This window comes from Coregonus lavaretus (genome assembly GCF_964263955.1).
Source record: "Coregonus lavaretus genome assembly, chromosome: 4".
Classification (NCBI taxonomy): domain Eukaryota; kingdom Metazoa; phylum Chordata; class Actinopteri; order Salmoniformes; family Salmonidae; genus Coregonus; species Coregonus lavaretus.
In genome coordinates this window covers 24,748,130-24,765,231 of record NC_139991.1, presented here as the reverse complement: position 1 = coordinate 24,765,231, position 17,102 = coordinate 24,748,130, and the positions used below count along the sequence as shown (strand labels likewise).

At 43.9% G+C, this 17,102-nt stretch overlaps 1 protein-coding gene across 1 annotated transcript; it reads right to left on the bottom strand.

The window, feature by feature from the left end:
* Positions 1-583: 583 nt before the first annotated feature.
* LOC311128597 (sulfotransferase 2B1-like) lies at positions 584-13,272 on the bottom strand (the record flags this gene model as incomplete). Its single annotated transcript, XM_084160779.1, has 5 exons — positions 13,050-13,272; positions 5,090-5,298; positions 4,840-4,966; positions 863-1,057; positions 584-708 (listed from the first exon to the last, which is right to left on the bottom strand). The coding sequence occupies exons 1-5, from the start codon at positions 13,186-13,188 to the stop codon at positions 584-586; spliced, it is 795 nt and encodes a 264-aa protein (XP_084016905.1). The 5' UTR covers positions 13,189-13,272.
* Positions 13,273-17,102: the final 3,830 nt, after the last annotated feature.

Genomic DNA, 17,102 nt, shown 5'->3' with positions numbered 1-17,102 from the left:
AGCACATGGAATCTGGGATTTCATAGGCCTAATGATGATATCTGCCCATACATTAGCATCAGTCACATAGTTTTCCAACAACTCAGGGCTATGAACCTTACTGATGGAAGTACAGTACGTAGCTATGAGCTATATATGGGAAATCCAGGTTGTTCGGAGTCAAGCTATGTGACTGACGTAACAACAGCTGTTAATGTACACGTCAGCCTTTCTGGAGTTAATGTATCAGCCCTTCTGCTTGATGCACTGCCACACACTGGGAGGTTTTCTAATATGTCAATGTCAGGGAGTTCGATTTTATTAGAGGTGGAAAAACCAAACTACAACAACAAATAGGTCACCCACCATATATGTTTATATTAGCATTTACATTTATTGTATAGTTTTACTATATTGGCTTAAGTACATTACATTTACATTCATGAAAACACAGAGAACATCAGTGGGACAATTCCAGGGTTTGTATGAAGCGTATCCATCAATCTCCGGCGGCATGAATAAGGGCCCTATCCTGATCCCCAAAGGCCTGTCCTCCTCCTCCTCCTCCTCCTCCTCCTCCTCCTCCTCCTCCTCCTCCTCCCCCTCAGGACTCAGGAGGACACTCCCACAGGAAGGTCAGGGGACAGTCTTGCATCTGGCAGCTGTAGACAGTGTCGAAACAACCAATCTGCTCCTCTGTGAAAGTGTTTCTCCAGTCACCGATTTTACCTGCAAACAGAACAAGACCTTCATTATTATGGCCAATCTCTCTCCACAGCACTGTGAGTGCAGGGGAGGCCTATGGCATTGTTCTATCCTTCTGACGCTGACTGACACATAACTCTAGTCAGGATTGTACTCCTGTTGAGCAAGGGAGCCTCACCTTTCCTCATGAATTTGCCTTTGTTGTGGTCCATGATCTCCTGTGGGATCAGAGTGTAGTTCACCATGGTGTTGTCTCTCATGCTGCTGAAGCTGCAGTGTCTTAGGGAGCTGGTTAACTCCTTGCCCACCAGGGGGCACTGAGCTGATCCTCTCAATCGAGCCTCGCAGGTCCTGAGGAAGGTCAATGCTCTCTCTTATTATAGATATGGACAAAGAGGATTGTTTTCACAAGAGGCTGAATCGATCCTCTATGTCTAGTCTATCCACAATATTTGTGGAATACTAAGAGATCAAACGCTCATTAAGTTGGATACAGTGAATATCTACAATGCAAGCAATTATTTTTCCTAAAACAATGTTCATGCAGTATGTGTACCTATTCTCCAAGAATAAATCCTAATGTCACTTAAAATAGCATCTCACAAAGAACTTGCTGAATCTGTCCACGATAGTCAGAATGACCGTGTTCCCCTCAGAAGAGGGCAACCCAGTGACAAAGTCCAGGGCCAGATGCGACCATGGTCGGGGAATAGGGAGGGGGTGAAGTAGTCCAGAGCTGGGCCGGTTGGCACTCTTATTCTGCGCACACACTGGACAGGCAGCAACAAACCTCCGAGTATCTTCTCCCATGGCCGGCCACCAAAATCGTCTGCGAAGTAACGCCATCGTCCGGGCCACGCCAGGGTGACAAGCCATCTTGCTGGCGTGGGACCATTGGAGGACAGCAGAACGAACCGACTCAGGCACAAACAAACGACCGGGTGGACCGTTACCGGGACCGGGCTGCGTCCGAAGGGCCGCCATAACCTCCTCCTCAATCCTCCACATAACTGCTCCCACGACACAGTTCCGGGGAAGAATCGTCTCGGTCTTGGCCCCACTCTCCTCCGTCTTGGAGAACATCCGGGACAAGGCATCCGCCTTGCCGTTCTTAGACCCAGGTCGGAACGTCAGGGAAAAATTAAAGCGTCCGAAAAACAAAGCCCACCTGGCCTGACGGGAGTTGAGACGTCTAGCCGATTGCACGTAAGCAAGATTCTTGTGGTCGGTCCAGACAATAAACGGTTGCTCCGCCCCCTCCAACCAGTGGCGCCACTCCTCCAAGGCAAGCTTCACCGCGAGAAGCTCCCGGTTACCCACATCGTAGTTCCTCTCCGCAGACGAAAGACGACGAGAGTAGTAGGCGCAGGGATGGAGTTTCCCGTCAGTGGAGCATCGCTGGGACAGGATGGCGCCAACTCCCACATCAGACGCATCCACTTCCACGACGAACTGACGGGCCGTGTCAGGTTGAGAGAGAATTGGTGCGTTGGTGAATCGCCTCTTCAAATCCAGGAACGCTCGGTCCGCCTCAGGGTTCCAACTGAAGGTCCTGGTACTGGAAGTCAGGGCAGTTAAAGGAGCGGCCACACGGCTGTAATCCCGGATGAATCTGCGATAGAAATTCGCAAACCCCAGAAACCTCTGGAGCTGCAATCTCGTACCGGGCTGGGCCCATTCCAGAACCGCCCTAACCTTCTCCTGGTCCATCCTGATCTCTCCCCTGGAGATGATGTACCCGAGGAAGGATGTAGTGTGGGCGTGAAATTCGCACTTCTCGGCCTTCACGAACAGGCGATTCTCCAACAATCGCTGCAGAACCTGCCTGACATGCTGGATGTGGCTGGAAGGTTCCTTTGAGAAGATAAGAATGTCATCCAGGTAAACAAACACAAAGAGACCGATCATATCTCTCAGGACGTCATTCACCATACTCTGGAACACTGCTGGAGCATTGGTCAGTCCAAACGGCATCACCTGATACTCGAAGTGACCCATCGGTGTATTGAAACCCGTCAACCACTCGTCCCCCTCTCTGATCCGGACCAGGTGATATGCATTGCGTAGGTCTAGCTTGGTGAACACAGTAGCACCCTGTAAGGAGTCGAAGACAGAGCTCATCAAGGGCAGGGGATACTTGTTCTTGACCGTGATATCATTCAACCCCCGATAATCAATACACGGTCGAAGAGAGCCATCCTTCTTACCCACAAAGAAGAATCCTGCCCCCAGGGGTGATGATGAGGGACGAATGAGACCAGCCGCTAGGGACTCCTTGATGTAGGTCTCCAAAGCCTCACGTTCAGGTCGGGAGATGCTGTATAACCGTCCCTTGGGATAGACAGCTCCAGGGAACAGGTTTATGGCACAGTCATATGGTCGGTGGGGAGGGAGTGACAGAGCCCTCTGCTTACTGAACACTTCCCCCAAATCGTGATATGTCTCGGGAACCAGGGACAAATCTGGGGGTCTAGCCTCAATCACCTGACTGGGAACAGAATGGGAACAGGCAGTCTTGAGGCAGTTAGCATGACACTCAAGGCTCCAACTAGTTACCTTGCCAGTCACCCAATCGAACGTGGGATTGTGTTCTTTCAGCCAGGGGTATCCAAGGACCAGAGGAACATGGGAAGAAGGCAGAATGAAGAATGAGATCACCTCAGAATGATTCCCTGACAACAGCATCTTAACCGGTTCAGTCCTCATCGTGATACGTGCCAGACTACTGCCGTTCAGAGTGGTAGCTTCAATGGCTTCCGGTAATCGCTCCTTGGAAAGCCCCAGCTGTTCCACCACTTCGGCATCAATAAAGCTTCCATCGGCACCTGAATCGACGAAAGCGTTAATCGCTAGACTCTGATTCCTGTTCATGAGGGTAGCCGGGAAACGGGGTCTGACAGAGGTATTGAGAGGTTGAAACTGGCTCGCTAAAAGTCCTCCCAACTTTAGCGAGCCGAGCAGTTTGACGACCGCCGGGAACAAGTGGACGGGCCCCATTGCTTCTCCCTCCTTCTCTCTCGAACTCGGTTATCCACCCGAATAGACAAGGCTACCAAGCTGTCCAGGTCACTAGGCTCCGGATAGGAGATCAACTCATCCTTGAGCTGCTCTGACAGCCCCTGGTAAAAGGCCGCTTGCAGAGACTCCTCATTCCACCCACTCTCCACAGCCAACGTCCTGAACTCGATCACGAAGTCGGCAACGCTGCGAGTTCCTTAGCGAAGCGAAAACAGGCGCCTAGCTGCGTCCATACCTCGGACGGGATGGTCAAATACCTTCCTCATCTCGGCCGTGAACTCCTGGTATGAGGCCATGCAGGTGTCCTGTTGTTCCCAAACGGCTGAAGCCCACTCCAGAGCTCGACCACGCAGCAACTCAAAGACAAAGGCTATCCTAGCCTTGTCTGTGGCATAAGAGTGGGCTGTAGATCGAACACTAATCCACACTGCATAAGGAAAGAACGGCATCTTCCCAACTCCCCCTCATATTTATCAGGCGTCGGAACCTTGGGCTCACGGAAGGGCACAGCTCCAGAAGCGGCCGGATCGTTCTGTCACAGTTTACTAAGCCAGAACCCAGAAGCAGACCAGGACAAGGTGAGTTGAAACGAAGGTGAGTATTTATTTAACAGATTCAAAAAAACGATGTAGAATAATCCAGGGGACAGAGCGGACGGCGGAGATGAGTTGGTGGAGGTGCAGTGGTAGATCCAAGAATGGCTCGGCAGCCGAAGGACAACCAGGCAGGGGTTGGGTGAAGGTTCCGGGAAATTGACTGCAGATAGAAACAAAACGGAGGTAAGTACACGGCAAGCCAACAAGGTGCAAAACAACAAAACTAACGCTAGAAACTCCAAGGCTGATACACTGACAAACATACTGTTCATGGCTAACGATCCGGCAGGGAATGGATGTCAGGTCAGGGCTTAAGAAGGGTGATGATCAGGACCAGGTGTGCAGACCGCTGATGAGATGCAGGTGCGGTTAATCAGGAGATCTCCCGCCTAGCAACGTCGCCCGGCAACCAGGCCGGGAGCGTTCACGAACCCTCAGGAAACTGGAGATTCCGAGCAGAAAAATGGCAACACAGGCAGGAACCGACTCAGGATGCAGGGTTCATGACACCCAAGGTACAAATCATTAAGTGTCAACTCACCTGTACCCTCTAGAAAACCATCCAGAAACTCATCAAATGAGTTGGGCTCTGGGAGGAACTTGGCCATTTTATGGAAGTGGTAATATGACACAGCAACATCTTTGGGGTTTCTGGCGACATAGATTACCTAATAGATGGGGTGGAGAGAGTGTCACTAACTGTCAACATATCATTTCCATAGAGTTGCTTTACAAAATAGGAAATGTCTCACAGCATTGAGAATAGTATTTTCAACATAACCACATCTTACCTTAGCTTTGGAACCCTGGAGGGCAGAGGCCAGCAGGTGGTAGGGCAGGTGAGTGGTGATGATTCGGGGGCCCTGGGAGGCCCCCAGCACCTTTGCACAGTACTGCTGTTCCAGCCAGGGGGCTCGGGCCCAGTTGGGCACAGTTTTGGAGAGTTGTGGGTCCCCTCTGTTTTTCACAAGAGTGACCACTTCCTGCATCCAGGTAGTCCCTTTAACCAGAGATCACAGAGAGAAAGAAAGAAAGAAAGAAGAGAGAGAGTGTTAGATTAATTTGGATTTTAAGAATAATGACTAAAGAATTACACCCCAAACACAGTATAAATGTTAGAATTATCATGTGTCAACCCACTAACAGAAGGGGCGTTACTAACCATTCAAGGGGGGAGGCGGGAACTGTTTAAGAAAGGTGGGAGGAGCATAGTGTTTTTGTTTGTCAAGAAGTATAAAGAAAGGAGATTTGTGTTTTGGCCTCAGAGCTCTCACCGTGAATAAAAATACAGATAAGACTTGTGAGTTGTGGACCTTGAATCATTGATGATTAAAACCAGAGCCTTACAACCTCTGGTAATGATTCAAGCTTAGGGTGAATTAGAGATAGAAATTCACATGACAGATTGGTCCTTCGAGCCGGATCTTAATACATCTTTATCGTTCTGAAGACACCGAATCCGTGCACGGGCGGGTGATAGCATCCGTTACAGTCCTGGCCTTCCACGTTAAGGTTAAAAAACAGGCCGGTGATTACTCTTTATGAACGATAAAGACGTTAACAAGTTTGAAAAAGCATTTTAATCCAGACTGCAAGGAAAAGGTCAGTAATTTTTATTCATGGATTTTGGTAAAATGAGTTGAACTTATTTACCAAAGAAGGTAATAATTATTACGACAGGGAGGGTCCGCAATTGATCCTAGAGGTAAATAGCTATTACAAAAAAAAACTAGTCCGAAATGACATGGTAGTGAATTGCAATCACAAATGTAAACTAAGTTAATATTGTCATTGTACGAATTGCAATGTTCAGTATAAACAGGGAAATGATTATCATCGTATGATAGGGCTGTGTCGGGAGTTCATATATGCGACTGGGCATTTGCTAGAACTGTGCAAACAAGTTTTGACGGATGATAAGGTCGTATGTGTGTGAGACTTAATCCCTCTGAGACGTGATCATTATTTCAGGGGTGGAGGAAGAAAAAAAAATAAGTCGTGTGGAAAAAATTGGGTAACTTACTCTTTTCCTGAAACCGGAGTTTTAAATAGAAACTCTGGGTTAGGGGTTAAATAATTTTAAAGGGTTAATTACAAAAGCAAGAGGGGCACTAAGATATTAGCTCCTACGAAAATAATTCGGGAGGGAATTATTTAAAAAACAAAAAGGGGGGAGGGATTTCTTATTGTTCCACGATGGGAAAGACATCTTCTAAACAAGTCCGAGAATTAACGGGAGATGGGAGAAATATGTTTTAGGGGTCCATTTGGGAGAAGAGGTATGAATTTATTGGGCATCTCGAAGTAAAAAAGTTAGTAGGCAGATGCATATAAAATTAGATGAAAAAACAGCGAGCGGAGGGCTAGAGACAGCGAGGGTATGGCTTTTTGAAGCGCGAAGGAGAGAGAAAGGGATATACAGAAAATGAAGTTTCAGGACCTCCCCCACAGCAAGGAGAGAGGTTATATCCAGAGTTGGTAGAGCAAGCTTGGAAAGATGACACCGTTGTCATGTGTAAAAGAAGATTAGGGGTGATCCCCGTACTTCCCCCACCATATGACGGCCAAGCCGGAATGTTGGAAGGGCGGGAAGACGGGGGGCAGAGTAAAGAGGCCAGTGAAGAGAACAGAGGGGGAAGTTTTACAACAGGAGATAGTCAGGTTAAGAATAGAATTGGCTAAAAACACCACAAAGCGATTATTTGAGAGGTACCTATATAAGTCCAACGAGTGGTCCTCTGTGGCTCAGCTGGTGGAGCACGGCGCTTGTAACGCCAAGGTGGTGGGTTCGATTCCCGGGACCACTAATAAAAAAATCAAAAATAATTTTAAAAAATGTATGCACGCATGACTGTAAGTCGCTTTGGATGGAAGCGTCTGCTAAATGACATATTATTATGCGTGTGTATGCGCTTTCGCACTCAAACGTAGACGTACGTTATGAGAGAATATTTGCGTTTTTGGTCAGTTGGCAGACGCTCTAATCCGGAGCGACTTGAAGAACTGCCAATAGAGGTTTGCATGGAACTATTCTGTTGTGTTGGGCATTTGAATGGCAGAAGATGAAATATGTGTGTATGAGGAAATTCAACGGCGGGTATGAATGATAACCGGATACTACTTAGTATTTGGTTGGTTGGTTAAATGCTAAATAAAAGATTTGAGGCGTGGTTATGGGGTAACTAGGAAGACGCACTTATTCAAAAAGGAATGGGTGGAGAGAGAGTTTTTTACGTGTATTAAAAGTTGCATTAGATAGACATATCTAGAATATTACTAAAGCTATGAAAATATGTTATAAGTACTAACGACATTATTTCTTAAGAAGGAAAATTGTAGGGAAGTTTCCCGCGCCTCCCCATAATGTAGGAAGGAGCAGGGGAGGGGGGGAGTGAGAGACAGGACATCGTTCAAATGGTAGGGATGTCATTAAGTGTATGCTGATAAATAATATCAAGCGTTTGTTTTATTGATGGGGGCCGAATCAGAGAAAACTGTTAAAGATATTGAATAGCGAACTGAAAATGAAAGGCATAAAATACAGAATAATTGGACGATTTTAAAACGATAATTTATTTTGGTTAGGAAGCAAGTGGCATTGGCTGTTGTGCTGGGGAAATAGCGCCAGCCTGTGGTGGGTTCTGGATTTGTTGTAAACAACTTTATATTTTAAACTAAAATGAATAGACTACAATTTGAACATCAGAAAAAGGACAATATAATTCGTAATAGTTATTATAATTATTATTGATGGTTATTGCAGTTATTATTATCCTGAGTGGCGCAGTGGCATCGCAGGGCTAACTGTGCCACTAGAGATCCTGGTTCAGATCCAGGCTCTGCCGCAGCCGACAGCGACCAGGAGACTCATGGGCAGTGCACAATTGGCCCAGTGTCGTCCAGGGTAGGGGGGAAAATGGCCGGCAAGGATGGAGCTCAGTTGATAGAGCATGGGGTTTGCAACGCCAGGGTTATGGGTTCGATTCCCACGGGGGGAGGCCAGTAAAAAAAAATAAAGATAAAAATAATACAAATGTATTCACTAGGTTGCTCTGGATAGGAGCGTCTGCTGGGTGACTAGAATGTAAAGGTATTATCATTGATTCAGTAATGATAGGAGGGAAGTAGCGATAGAGCTGAGAGGGTTGAGAGTTGAGGACAAGGAAAATGATTTGTGGCTCTGGTTGGCGGGAAAAAGGAGAGGCAGAGACATACTTAGAGAGACAGAGGAAGTTAGAGAGGGAGAGAATAAAAGGCTGAGGGACAGAGATAACAGTTTCTGGAGCTTGAAAAGCAGAGACTAACAGAGTAAGAAAAGGAACAGACGAGAGCAGAGTATTTAATGGCCACTAGGGGAAATAGCTGGGATCGGTAAAACTCCAAGATAGAAGAGGAGAGAGATTTACTAGGGGGTGGATCAAATAATTGATAATGGATCATTTGAATGAGATCACATGTAGCAGATTTAGAGTAATCAATTAAATAATCATTGTATACTCAAGGAATTTTGAGGGATTTTATGAAGTTAGGCATATTTAAGTAAAGAGGGAGCTACCAAATTAAGTTGAGCCTAACTATCTTTGATTGTTATTTTTCAATTGGGTTTTTCAAATAAAATAAAAACACACCCAGCATGATGTTTATAAAGGGTTGTTATGTTGAATTTAGGGAATTTTCAACAGTTCATAGGTGGTGTTTACTATGCTGTGGGATGGAACGGTTTATTGGGTGATATTTGAAACTAAATTCATGGAATAAGCTGCAGTAATCAGAAGAATGTACAATCTAAGGCAAGACAACTATTGCCTAGATCATTGATTTAGCAATAGGGTCAGGTAGATAAGGAAAATAAGAAAACAATTAGATGAAGAATGATGAGCTTTTTGGTAAGGATAGACTTCTGTAAAGCTAAGGTCGTCATTATGTACTGCATACGGGTAAATCAAGTGATCTTATCTACGGGAAGGCAATGGCAGCCCATGGTAAAATCATTTGGAACTCTGAGGAGGAAGAACAGGTTATGTTGTTGCTCTCTTCCCAAACAGTCTTAGCTTTTAATAAATATATCAGGGATGTTACCCAAATGGTAGAGAGTAACGAGGGATATGACATTGGTAGTGATTTAAAGATGATGAAGTTTTTTGGTGGGCTATTAGATATAACTGGGTTAATCATGAACATAGAGATTTTTATTCTTTGTTGCTAGACAGAAGACTTAAGTGACTTACAAAACAGACTTGTCATGTCCAACAATTAGTCTTCAGGTCAAGCCCGGGAGAGCCGGGGTAGAACAGAGGTTGAACTAAACATAAGTGTTTTTACAAGATAAGAGATTGTTTGATTGGATTACTAATTGATTATGAACTGAATGAAAGTCAAATTTAGCCGCCATAAAGAGAAAGGAAGTGGGAGGAGCAATAAAGAAGCAAAAAAGAATCTAAAAAATGAAAGGCATGGCAATTGGTTGATAAATAATCTAAGGGAATGTTTAGGAAGGTGGAAAAAATTGACACATAAGCAGAACTATGTGTCAAGAGGGGGGAAGAGGCTAATTGTATTAGATAATATACGAAGGAGAGGACAAAATACTTTTAAAAAAAAACATTTTTTAGATAGTCTAAAAAGAGAATGCAGTCAGAAATTGTTACATTAATCTGAACATGTGAAGATAGTTTATTAACCACACCCGTATGTCAGAGGTTTTGTGCCCCACAGGTGAACTAAAGGAGAAGGTGACCCACTATCTAACCAGGTGACTGGTGAGCATCCAGTCACTAGAAGGAAAACTGGAAGCAGGCCTGTTGGGAAGGGCCCTATCAGGTTATGTTGGTAACCGCCTTTGCCATTAGAATAGCAGAGAGAGGAACCTGGGTCCATGTTACCCACTGCAAGAAGGTAGGACCACATACAAGCACCGCTTAGCACACGCAGAGTTGACGAGCAGAACTGCGCCACAGGGTGCGGGGGTCACCTCTGTCAATGAAGATCTCCTACCCAGACCTATCATCACTGTAGTGTGTTCCTAGGGTGTGAGTATGGGGTGGTACCGAGCAGAAGGACTCAAGACAGGAGAGGGTTGGTTTTTTTTGGGAATATGGGTGACCCTGAGCTGCATCATAGTCTCGGCAATAGTCGTGGTAGGTCAAAATCCACCACCACCTCGCACCAATTACGCTATGGCCTTACCATTATTAAGAAATAAAGGGAAAGCGACCCGACATACTGACCATCAAGGGCGAGTGATCTACAAAATAGGAGTCAGAGAAGGGTGGGGAGTAAGATTCAAAATTATGATTAGGGATCTTATCAGAGCGGATAAGCAAGCAACATGGGATTATAAGATCCCGTTGTATTTATGTTCAGCCCCCTCAGAGGATTGTTCCTGGGCTCAGGTATTTAGACATACTGGGGGAAGGAGATATGAGACGGGGGGGGCTGGACGTCCAGATGGAGGATAAGAAGGTATAACGACATCCCCACGGAGATGGTAGTAACAATAGTAAAGGTCGCTAAAGAGCACATGAAAATAACTTACTGGGCTTGTGCGGACGTATACGGACGGGATACTTGTCTAAGATTATATTTGATGGAGTCAAAAGATATAGAGGGAGCAGGTACTGGCATTAATCCATTAATGACAATAGACCGAGTAAATCAGTCAAGGGATGACGGAGTCAATTTGACTAACCCGTCCACTATGAAAGATTTTCTCCTCCAGGAATGGAACAATGGGGAAGTGGAGGGGGTCCCTGATGAGAATCTCTGGTTAAAGTGGATGAAATACACCGCTAGGGCCTTGGGGGAGACAAATTGTTATGCATGCTCCATTGGGTGACCAGCAATGTTGACCGCCCCAATGCCAAAGGCAATGTTTCCCTGTGTATTAGACCTGGGGTCCAATCAAAAAGAGCCAAATTGCACAGGGATTGGGCTGGCAAAATTGACATACTCGGCCAGCCCACCTAGATTCACTTTAACTCCTGGCGAATACCAGTGTTACATACATAGAAATGGCACCCGTAACTTGGGTGATTTTGATGGCTGTAAGGAGATAATTAATGTGACTGATTTAGATAAGGAAGGAAGGGAAAAAAGATTAGGAACCTAACCATCCCTTTGACTGATGTGTGGTGGGCATGCACTAACAAAGGGAGCATTCGGCAGACATTACCAGAGGGATGGGTGGGTACTTGTGTACCAGTATTGTTGGTCCAACCTGTAAGAATTGGTCATCAAAGACCAGTGACAGGAAGAATAATTAGGAGAAAAATAAATAAGTCAGGAATGAAATAGCCCAATTTGGATAGATGGTATAGGCATCCCCAGGGGTGTTCTAGACGAATACAAAGCTATAAATCAAATATGGGAGAGTTTTACTACAACATTTTTCTGGTGGGGGACAAACAAAAATATGGATTGGATAAATTATATCTATTACAACCAACAGCGATTTATTGACAAGACTAGAGATGCAGTAAGGGGATCTCTGAGCGATTATCCGCCATCCCGCTTGTAACTTAGTAGAGGTTGGTTCTAGATCAGGCAGAAAGGGCCGGTGTCTATAGAAAGATAAGCCATTGTTGCATATTCATCCCTAACAACACCACACTGGATGGGACAGTCACCAGAGCTCTTACAGAATTAACTGCACTGAGTGAAGGATGAACTGAACTCAGAAGTTAGTACATTGTGGATAGGGTGGTTTGATGAAATATTTGGTAAATGGAAAACCCTAGCAGCCACCGTCTTAGGAGCGATCAATGTTTGTATGGGTATTCTTGTATTATGTGGTTGTTGTCTTGTTCCCTGTGTCCGAGGATTAATGAGTCAGGCGTTGGTGAAATGCAGTATCTAAACAATGATGAGAGATGGACTGACTCCGGACTCTGACCAGGGGAATGTGAAAAACAATCCTCCAGGCTTGGTGGATGACGAAGATTTGGACCCTGAAAGACCGCAATTGGATGAAATGTTTATTAGTTCTGATGTGATCTCTGAGATTAATCATGCTTGTAAAATACATTTATCCTGAATGTGGGAATATTTAGTCAAAGGGGTGGATTGTTAGATTAATTTGGATTTTAAGAATAATGACTAAAGAATTACACCCCAAACACAGTATAAATGTTAGAATTATCATGTGTCAACCCACTAACAGAAGGGGCGTTACTAACCATTCAAGGGGGGAGGCGGGAACTGTTTAAGAAAGGTGGGAGGAGCATAGTGTTTTTGTTTGTCAAGAAGTATAAAGAAAGGAGATTTGTGTTTTGGCCTCAGAGCTCTCACCGTGAATAAAAATACAGATAAGACTTGTGAGTTGTGGACCTTGAATCATTGATGATTAAAACCAGAGCCTTACAACCTCTGGTAATGATTCAAGCTTAGGGTGAATTAGAGATAGAAATTCACATGACAGAGAGTTAAAGAGAGAGCGAGAGCGAGAGTGAGAGAGAGAACTATATACCTAATACCTCTGTCTTCATTGAACCCCTCCCTAAACCAGTACTTCAATAAAGACAGGTGGTCTGAGAGAAGTGTATCCTGAAAACAATTCATCAATGACAAGTAAAACCAACAGTAACAATACAATAACCTACTATAGTCTGTACATATGCAGTTATTAAAGCCCTGACTGTCTGCTTCAACTGCAAAGTGTGTGAAAGAGGGAGAAGTACTGTAGTTGGCTATTGTTGCAGCATGTCTAATGTGTTGTGACACCGAGCAGGTGTGTGACAGCTGTTCTTTCCTCACCTGATTTGGGGTAGGTGGCAATGACTGTGTCCCTGTCCTGGAACTGGAAGTGGAGGGCATAGTTCAGGGAGTCCTGGGTGTGAATGTGCCCAGGGAATGAGATGTGATGGAAGGTCTCTGTCACGTCCAGCCTGGCCATGTCTGTCCGTCTGGCTGCCTGTCTGCCTGTCTGCTTGTCTACTTAACTGCCTGTCTGCCTGTCTGGCTGTCGGTCTGCCTGTCTGTCTCTCTGTCTGTTTGTCTGACTGACTATCTGTGAGGAGGGAAGTATGACATGCTCTGGCTTGCTACAGACCTTAAATAGCCAACCAGCAAGATACAACAGGAACTGTAAGAGGAACTCATGGGAGAAAAGCTGAGTGGGTGTAGCTGTAGAAATAGTTTAAAATGTCTGACCTTAATGTTGTCTGCATGGAGGGGAATCTCCCAGGAGGTACTGTAGCTATGGGAATTACCACTGAGTAAAATGATCTGCACTGCCTGTACATAGAAACTGTCTCTGAGCCTGGTGGTCTGGGTCTTAAAGCTGGAATCCGTAGTTGCTACATACATTTTTGGACTTATAGACTAATTTTCTTCTTTTTTTTCACCTTTATTTAACCAGGTAAGCCAGTTGAGAACAAGTTCTAATTTACAACTGCGACCTGGCCAAGATAAAGCAAAGCAGGGCGATAAAAAACAACAACTCAGAGTTACATATGGGGTAAACAAAACATAAAGTCAAAAATACCACAGAAAATATATATACAGTGTGTGCAAATGTAGTAAGTTATGGAGGTAAGGCAATAAATAGGCCATAGTGCAAAATAATTACAATTAGTATTAACACTGGAATGATAGATGTGCAAGAGATGATGTGCAAATAGAGATACTGGGGTGCAAATGAGCAAAATAAATAACAATATGGGGATGAGGTTGTTGAGTGGGCTAATTTCAGAAGGGCTGTGTACAGGTGCAGTGATCGGTAAGGTGCTCTGACAACTGACACTTAAAGTTAGTGAGGGAGATAAGAGTCTCCAGCTTCAGAGATTTTTGCAGTTCGTTCCAGTCATATACTCATTGATGCTTAAAGAATATAATTTATAAATGCCTCATGAGTTTAGTTCAACTCCTACCCCATCAGAATCCAAAATACAAGCTTGTTTTACTCCAATGTTTGTAAACAAACAAGGCCCAGTGCAGAAAACATGTATTTTCCTGTGTTTTATATATATTTCCACACTATGAGGTTAGAATAATACTGTGAAATTGTAAAAATGATGATAATGCCCTTTTAGTGTAAGAGCTGTTTGAAAAGACCACCTGAAATCTCAGCCTGTTTTGGTGGGATGGAGTTTTGACCTGCCTGGTGACATCACCAGGTGGTAAATTAGTAAGAAAGAAATAACAGCTAGTTTTCAGTTTCCCCCCCTCACTCAGACCACTCCCAGAAAGTCCTAGCAAAATTCTTGCTTGAGAAATTGCTATTTGCTAAAAAAGCTATTTTTGTTTCATTTTGACCATTTTAATTTAAAACAATCACAGTAAGGTATTTAATTGTTACCCAGAAATTATTTAATATTGAGATCAAAATGGCTGCATTGGACCTTTAAGGGCTCCTCTATTCAAGCCTTACTGCGGAAATGCAGTGTTACAGAATGATTGAAATTTAAAGGCAATGTTCCTGCGTTAGCGGAGACAGCATTCACGGTAAACGCTGCTTATGTCGGCTCAATCAGAAATGACCTTTACATTTATATTGCGCAATCTGTAATGCTTCAGCGATACAGATTGAATAGAGCCCTAAAACTATCATTTTGATATCATGGAGGTCCGTACTTGTATCCATAGCTCTGTCTATGAGTTTGAGAGTGGTTATATTTCTCTAGGCCCATCTCTCAGCTTTTTACCAAAACACAGGCAGGGTGACCGTTTTGTTATTGTTTCAATTAAGGATTCTAGCTTTAATACTTCAGTACTCTCTGCCAGACTGAAGGATTTGCCTGATTCATGACCAGGGTGAATGGGGTCCCTGATTATACTACAGTGTTGAGTTAAATTTTTTCCACTGCTTTATTGACTCAAGGACCAGAGTTGTTGATGATGAGCGAAGAGTCCGGAGGGCGCTCTAAGGACGTTTTATCTAAGAGTTGATTATCATATAATGCAAACAAGTCATGACCTTCGCAACTCATCTCCATGGTCATGGATAGATAAGACTCAAGGCTCTCTTTACTGCTCCTGATAGAGAGCTGACTGTAATCTGATTCAAATTAACCTCTCACCTCCAAACACTTATCTTTAGAGAAGACTTCAAAGTAACCAATCATAAGAGGCTATTACGGGATGGTCCTCACAATAGTCAGGATGATAAGCTAATGATACCCATAAAACGATGAATTCAGTCATAAATGAATAAACCAACACAATGGCCAACACAGTGGTTAGAGTGCTTGCACTGAGATTGGAAGACTGGGTGTTCCATCCCTGGTTGAGTCATACCAAGGATCGAACCTCATGCCTCTCTGCTTGGCACTCTGCATTAAGGAAATGGATTGGGGGTAAGGTCCTGCGACTGACTAGCGTCCTGTCCAGGGGGTGTACTTGCTCCTGCCCCTATGTGTCATTCTGGCTCAGACAAGGCTTACTTGTCTAAGGCTTACTATTTAGGATTATTAGGAATACCTGTAATGTATCATATGCTATTTAGCAGCAAAAGTTTCCCAGATGTTAGAGTTGCTTTGCAGCTTCCGGTTTCATTTCCAAAATAAAAGTCTAGAGCTTGTTTTAGAACTGCATTCAATAACAACGTTATACCAGTAGATGGCGTAGAATAGGATTGGGCCTTCAGCAAATGACTTGTGTAAATATGATAAAGACACAGAAGGGCCTTGTCTAGAATAACCGCCTGAGCTGCAAAACAGAAAGTAAATATGATTTAGGCTAGGCCTATTCCGCTATCTAAATATGACATGCTGTTGTGTGTTATTTAATGGCCAAATAATTGCTTAATTTATTTTTTATAGCCGAATGGGGCTACTGTGGTGATCATGTGTGAATCACACTTTTTCCAGTATTTGGGAGCACGGACAGTAGGCCTTATATTAGGCATTTTGACTGTTGTATTAGTGAATTCCACTTGGTATGTAGGCTTGTTACAGCCATTTGCGTTGCACAACCCCATCAAGCAGAGACTATATCCATATAAATAAATGAGACAAAACAAAATATTGATTAAGTCTTGGCTATAACCTGTCCTGAGTTTAATAGCCAAGGGGTCCCAAATGGTCAAGACTATCTATAGCCTATTATTATTGCCAGATCTGTTTTCCCTATCAGCCACTGCACATGCTTCTTCAACTATTTTGTTTAAAATATATTTAGAGGCTATATTTAGAGGCCCGTGAGCTAGGGACTCTTTTTAAGGGGATCCCTATAATAAACACAGTTATAAAACACAAATAGAGTTCTAAAATTATTCCGCAAGACACCAGTACCCAAAATGATAGCCTAAATTGCAATGCCTACAAGTTGAAGGCCTATTTTTTATTTGGATAGGTCTAAATTAAACATTTAATTATTAAAGTGATAGGCTAAAGAACTTTGGAGAATTTTGAATACACACATTAATTTCAATAAACAAATGGATAAGACTGTTCTACTCTCTTTGATTTAGTTCCTTTTGCAACTCAGACAAATTACTGAATGGATGACATACTGACTGACTGAACTGAATGAAGGATTAATTAAATGTTCAAATATGTTGGAATAACGAGTTGCACGCATCATGCATGCTCTGCACTTTATTTGGCTAGTAGGCAAATAAGCCTACATTAGGGTATAATGACTCTATGGCTGCATGCCTCCTGAAGGGCATCTTCTGAGGCTGAGGGGTGCTTTTCCAAAGGCGCATGGTTCTGTGGTGTCGCATGGAGATCACAAGCTCTTCAACTGGGCAGCAGTGTGGCGATGGAGGGAATAACCTATAGGGAGACCACTGCGACAGAGTTATTGTAAAGTGTGGGAATAAGCTTATGCCAGATTTAGCCTACGTTTAACCTCTCTCTTGTTCAT